Raw genomic sequence first — 7,103 nt, 5'->3', positions numbered from 1 at the left:
CCAACTGGTGGGTCAGGAAGGACAAGGCCGGGCGTCGCGTGCGCCCGCTCCATGTCCATGTCGATACAAACCTGACTCAAATTTAGACCTGAAATGGATCGCGCACGGACAAAATACATATGCTCATCCATTTACGTCGGCGCATTGGGCCGTCATTTTATCCGTTTTAAGCCAAACAGACGCGCGTGGACAGTCGACATGTTGAAGTTGTTCTTACACCGAGGTGTCAAAGCCATGGTTATTAAGCTAGGTGCGTGTCATATATTTGTTCTCACGTTGTAACTTAGGGGCATATTTGCTATGGTAAATTACAAATCATATACGTAGAGACGTAGAGTACATAGCAGTTTAGTTAATTTAAGGCGACTGTCACACGGGTAACAGTTTCCGTTCGACTGTCACACGAGAAGGAGAGGGAGAAAGAGAGAGGCCGAAGGGGGCCCGAGAGAGAAAGAGAAACGCACGGCGCCCACTTCCTCCCGGAATTCTTTCTTTATCCATCGCGGGTGCACGAACCAAACATTCCAGTCGTCTGCCGGCAATTTCGATCCCCCCTCCCTCACGACTTCTCCTATCCCGGATCCATCGACAAAAGCAGGTTGGTCCGCAGCCGGGTCGGTCAAAGGCGCTCCGTCCCTGCCCGGAGTTGATGCGCGCCGCCGTCTGAATCTCTGCGCGAGGCAGGCCGGTCGACCGATCCATCCGGCCATGGCGTGCAGGGGCTTCTTCGAGTGCGTCCTCAAGCTGCTCAACCTCGTCCTCATGGCTGTCGGGCTGGCCATGGCGGGCTACGGCGCCTACCTGCTCGTGCTCTGGCTCCAGCTGCTGCCTCCGTCGCCGCCGGCGCCGCCTCCAAGCGGCGACCTAGTGCACCTTGGCCGGCCGATGCTTCTTCTTATTGACGTGTCTATCTCTGATGGGACCTCGGAGAAGCTCATCAGCGCATGGTGAGTCGTCTCTTGATCTCCTTGTGCTTGGATTCTCTGATGTGGTTATTATGGAACTCATGTGATTAACACTCCGCATCCTTCCTTAAATACTTGTAGTATCCATTTAATTGTACTTGTTATTTTCAAAGACTTAAATCGGATTACCGCAGAAAAATATCACTGCAATGAGGGTACTGTGCCCTGCTACTGATCTTAGTTTATGTATTTAATGTCAGTGATTGTTCTCGTCTATAGGATCTTCGTTCCGTATTGAGAATTGAATTGTCATAATTAAGAATTAGAATGGGTCTAGTTTATATGCAAGTGCTCATGCAGGGCTGAGAATATCTTTGTTTTTTAACCAAGGACTGAGAATGTCTTGCATTATGGATTTTCCTTTACCTACTTTTCCCACCTTTTTTATGTTCTCTGCAGGTTTATTTTTGCATTTATAGGCGTCGGTGTTATACTTTTCATTACCTCCATCTTCGGTTGTGCTGGAGCGTCAGCTAGGAGTGGATGCTGCTTATCCACTGTATCCTTAACATAGTTTCTGGAGATCCTTTTTATTTGTTTTCTTGCATGTCAATTTTGTATGAACTATCAAACAATAATACAATGAATCACTGTGTAACAAGGTATCAATCATAAAAAAAACATCTATATATATTCTTGTTCTTATGGAGATCAACATGTAATACGATGTGGGATATTATTTCTGATTAAGTAACATGAGACAAAATTTTATTGGATATTCATAGTATTATTAGTTCAGAAACAAATTACATGCAGTCTTATGTAAATGTTTTGCTTTACATTGTGTGATTGGTTTAGGATGCTGTTGGTAACAAATCTGCATGTTATGATTTCCTTGACATTCAGAAAAGTATTCATTCCTCATCATTTTGTTCATACTAGTAGAGCTTGCTGCAGGATGCTTCATTTTCTTCGACCATAGCTGGAAAGATGTTAGTAGGCCTCATCTCTTGTTTGTTTTTCATGATTGTTTCTCTGGGAACTTCGAGTTTATTCATTTTTATTGTGCAGGTAATTCCAGTTGATAAAACTGGTAACTTTGACATGATCTACAGTTTCCTGAAAGAAAATTGGAGAACCGCAAAATGGGTCGCACTTGGAGCTGTTGTGTTTGAGGTAAAAGCGGAACAATTTCCTTCGCTGTAATTTGATGAAGCATCTGTGAAACAACCTAGATTTATTATCTGTTCCAATAAAGTAACTTGTTATTGTGACACTTATAAATCTGGTCTAAATAAAGAACAACTGTTATATGCTTGTAATGTTGTGTCACACAATCCTAAGCTTATGCAGAGATAAATTTGTGATGCGGTAATACTGTTGTTTAGATAACAATCCTGTCTGTGACTCTGTTGCTTTATTATCCAGATCCTACGCATCTGACAAGAAACTGCAGCATCTGATTTTCCACATTAAGTATCAGTTTCTTAATATGTTTTGTGCAGCTTACCTGCAAAGGATATCATCACAAATCCCAACAAAAAAAATGTCGTGGTTCTAGCTGTACTAGCTGATATCAAGGCTTGCTAGCTTAGACAGCAAAATCAACAGAATATGTTGTAATCTGTAAAATGACAGGTCTTACTGATGACTTGTTAATTTTTCACACTATATATTCCATACTAACATGTGCGCAGCCCTGGGTATGCATTTTCGTGAAAGAAGTGGTAGCTGTTGTTATCTTTTTTACTCAATGTGCACATCTCTCATCATGCCATACTTAAGTTGCTCCAATATCTTTGAGATAAAAACTACCAGAAAAGTGAAATCCTGTAATCAGATTTGATGCTCTAGATCAGTAACAATAGGCTAAAACATCCGATGGTTTCTCACTAGCACCATCTTTGCAGGCACTGTTGTTCACTGTAGCCCTCATAGTGCAGTCAGGCAATCAAGATGATTATGACAGTGATGATGAGTACATTGGCCTGAGGTCCGGAGTCCGTCAGCCATTGGTGAATAAGCAAACTGCTACCGATCCCAGGGTGCCCAATCTTGACTACCGTCCAATCAGGAACGATGCATGGAGCCAAAGAATGAGAGACAAGGTATAACACTGCTGATCCTTATTACTACTACTAGTATCTCAGTGCAAATGCTTTTAGTTTTAACTCCTTGTGTTGTGGCAGTATGGGGTGGATTCCTTTGATCCAAACAGGTTTCAACAGGCGACGATATCTCCCGCAGAACAAAGAAACAGATGCACAATCCTCTGATGCTTGGTCGATGCAGTTCAGTACCGGTCTCCGAATTTACAGCCAGCTGTGCAATAACATCGACTCGCATGTAGCATGTGGCTGGGTGATCTGATGTTTCCAAGTTGTGTTGGATGTGGCGAGCCCTTGCAATCGCCCGTCGTAGTTCTTTCATTTACATAGTCAGAAATCTCTGCATCTTTCAGTCTTTGCAATAATTGAACTTAATTTTGGCCATATCATTTACATAGTCAGAAATCTCTGCATCTTTCAGTCTTTGCAATAATTGAACTTAATTTTGGCCATACAGGACATTCTGTTGTGTACACGTTCCCGTGGAACCTTATATGGAAGTTCAATCTGTGAACCGATTTGCATTGTGCAGTGAAGCGTTTTTGAGCTCCGTGGGTTTATTTATTTGTGTTACGCAAGGTAGAGTATTGTGTTTGAGCGCCTTTTTTTTTATTACGGCGCTATCCAAAACCGTCAGGCTTTGTTCGGTTACGCCCTAGGGGGCATGTAATCGGTCACAGTGCTATACAAAATCGATCACACCCACACCTGGCCGTGCCGTTAACCGTTCCCATCCTGATTCACTGCCCATCGACATCTTTGAGTAGTTGTGTCTGCCTCACATGCCACCACAGCAGCGCCGCTGCCGTAGCATCATGGCCGTCACCCACCGGCACGGTCGTTTCCATTGCTGTTGTGCCGCCGGCGCCACCGTCGTTGCCGCAACTAATCTACCCTCAAACCACACCGAACGTCAGGTCTTGGTCCATGATGATCTCTAGCAGCCGAGCAGGAGAATCACGCAGGGACAACCCTAATTATAGTTTTCTTTTCTCGTCTTTTCGATTGTATTCATATGCCTTCTCTCTCTGTTACGTTACCTGAGCGAATGAACCAAACAAAATCATCAAAAGTCCCATTACAGCCGCAATGCGGGGTAAACTCGTTAGGGCAGGGCCGGGCCGGCAAAATCCGAGGCCCTGTGCAAAACTAAAAAATGGGGCCCTATCTAAAAAAAATGAACTAACGAGCAATTATAATATATATCTCGCAGAAAAAAAATGTAATGTATATAATATATAATATAAAGTCTAAATCACCTAATTTTGGGTCCTGTGATCTTTAACCGATGATGTAAGAAGTAAGAACAAGTCTCTAACAATTAATGATCCCTGCCAATACTTCTTTACCTAATATTAAAGGACGGAAGCTTTCATAGTTCTCCATACGTTGTTCCTTTATATCCGTTGATTTTATGTTACCCATAAAGATGGATGGTTGAGATTTAAAAGTAGATCGACATAAATTAAATTTTGGATATCTACTACAGCCCACGTACTAGAATAGTATGGGCATACATGATGCATTGGGCCTCGCACTGAGAGATACGCGTTATGAGAGAAAAACGTACGAGAGAACGGGCATGGGCATATCTCCTCCTGAACACGTACGGCCGCCACCGTGAATCCCACCTCCATGCCGCGGCTGCCTAGCTCTTGCTCGCCTGGGCTTGCTTGGATGGGCCACGGCGAGGCGCCGGTCCCCCTGCTCACTCCCAGGACGATGCTGACACGCACGGCTGGGCGCGCGACGATGCGAAGCCCTCCTCTACAGCGTCTCGGCAGAGTGCCCCTAGGTCGCAGATCGTCCTCCTCGGACCTCGGCGGCACCTCCGCGAACGCGTCTCCGCCGCCGCCTCCGTGCAGCTGCTCGTGCGCTTAACACTGCCATCGCCTATGAGTGTGCGTACGGCGTACCCTTCAATCCTCTTTCGCAAATCCATAGATCATGATCTGAGCATCCATGGATGGTAGATGCAGCGGGAATATTTACGGGGTGAGGGGTTGTGAGGGGAGGAGCCCTACGACGACCTTGACGCCAGTTGCCATGACCACGACCACTGTGTCGACGTGAAAGGTGTTGAACCAACCACATATTCCGCCTCAGGAATCAGAAACAACCGTACGCGCCGCCGTGAACAACCATACATTACATCCTGATGTTACGACAAGCGAATTCGTATGAGGAAGCCGTGGGTGGAGTGCTGTGGCTAAGAACTTCAAAATCTGCAAGCTCTACTCTACTCTGCTATTTGGTAACTATTGGCAATCAACGGCTGCATGGTTCACCGTTTACATAGTCTCTATTGGAAGCACCAGTATGAATCGATGTGCTTATGCCCATCTGTTGCTCTTTGATCAATTGTGTGTGGTTGGTTCATTTACAGCCATTGTGCAAATCCTGGTGCATTCTGCGTCGCTGTGGGATGTGTCGCCGACGGAATTGGCGTTCATGTGGCCGGTGCACCTGGGGGTATGACAGACACAACGGTCAGTTAATTGCAGCCTGATGCATTTACTAGCTATTTGCCGTTGCGACTATGTGGCGAACACCTAAGAGGAGAAGCGAGAAGCTTAAGAGGTGAGAAGTACCTACTTGCTGCATGCTTCACCATTGCTGGGCACAGAAAAGAGATACGGAGATATTAAATCAAGGGGTGTCAGAACATACGGTGCTGCCTGCTGACATTGTGCTATTGCATCGCCTGAACCAGGGAAGAAAAAAGAGGAGAGAGGTAACAAAATGTGGGAAAGAGGAAAATTAGTTGTTGTTGCATTTTCGACAAGCTTCATCATATTCAGCATCCATGCTTCAAAAGTAACGTTCTTACGTAGTCCTAACAGATTGTTTGGTGGATTGAAAAATGCAGAGGTTTAAATTTGAATCGGATCTTTTCAACTATCTTTGGATTAAGAAAAGAGATAGCATTGAAATGCCTGGTTTTTGCACTTCATTTGTGTATCTGAAGTTCTGAACTGGCTTGTGTACTATAGGATACTTGCCATGCATGTGCCAGTTACTTCGCTAGCAAATTGTTGTTGAGCACCAGACACTTTTCACTTTCTACAACTAAATATGTTCCAATTGTTCGGAAGATGGAATGGTATGTTGTCTAATCTCAGTTTATTTTCACAATACTCAGTTTGATGATTTTTGGAATATTAGATTAAAAAATGATCTATCATACTTTGAGTTGGGAGACATTAGAAATTGTGCAGGTTATCCTACTTATGCCCAGTACCCAGACTATCGTAATCTAGGCATGTCCATACTCTCTAGGTGATGTGCCCAGCATGCTTCTGCACGGGAATGTTAATGGCAAGTGAGCATGACCCACGTATAGTTCCATTTAATTAATGTTGGGTAATTTGAGGAGTGCATGCTGGTTATGTGATTTTTCTTTTTCTGTCAAGCAATTGTTTTCTATTGCTGGGGTAGTCCTAAATAATCAGACTAAGAAGAGTTACAGCGAGATGAAGCTGGTAGCTATGACGATCAGATCAAATACGAAAAGTTGTAAGTCAGATATATCATGATACTGAACGGTGTGATAAGTTGACTTTATAATTTAGATGATGTTTGCGGTTTTCTTCATTCATGCATGTTGCTACATTCGTATGATAATTCCTACACCATCCTTGATTGGACATCTAGGAAATTATCAAATCATTGTTGACAAAGACAGTTGGGCTGGTGGTCTAAGGTGCTAGATTTAGGTTGTGGTCCAAGGCTTAAATTTAAATCTTGGTTTCAACTTTCAACAGTCGAGAACTTTGAAATTACAGTAAAGTAGAAGTTGTAGAGGATGTTCAACTGTTGATAGCTTCCCAAGGGATTGATATTTGTTCAATTCCGGTCAACAAAGAGGAATTTCCGTACAAACCAGAGGCTTGTGGTAGGCAATTATTTAGTCAGGCAGTAAGTGTATGGAATTAAAAGATGGATACAACCACAAACATTGTGGAATTTTCCATAGGTGTCTTTCTCGACTTGCATGTTTGCCTGATTAGTGAAACATGAGTTAAGTGATTGCAGTTCTGCATAGTTGTAACATAAACTATTTTTGTCGGCTCGTATTAACTAATCTGGG

At 43.7% G+C, this 7,103-nt stretch overlaps 1 protein-coding gene across 1 annotated transcript; it reads left to right on the top strand.

The window, feature by feature from the left end:
- Positions 1-457: 457 nt before the first annotated feature.
- LOC123166031 (tobamovirus multiplication protein 2A) lies at positions 458-3,531 on the top strand. The gene is made up of 6 exons (XM_044583792.1): positions 458-947; positions 1,365-1,464; positions 1,817-1,897; positions 1,977-2,081; positions 2,816-3,013; positions 3,095-3,531. The coding sequence occupies exons 1-6, from the start codon at positions 709-711 to the stop codon at positions 3,179-3,181; spliced, it is 810 nt and encodes a 269-aa protein (XP_044439727.1). The 5' UTR covers positions 458-708; the 3' UTR covers positions 3,182-3,531.
- The last annotated feature ends 3,572 nt before the right edge of the window (positions 3,532-7,103 follow it).

This window comes from Triticum aestivum, chromosome 7D (genome assembly GCF_018294505.1).
Source record: "Triticum aestivum cultivar Chinese Spring chromosome 7D, IWGSC CS RefSeq v2.1, whole genome shotgun sequence".
NCBI lineage: Eukaryota > Viridiplantae > Streptophyta > Magnoliopsida > Poales > Poaceae > Triticum > Triticum aestivum.
The sequence above is the reverse complement of the archived record's forward strand: the minus strand, read 5'-3'. Positions and strand labels throughout refer to the sequence as shown.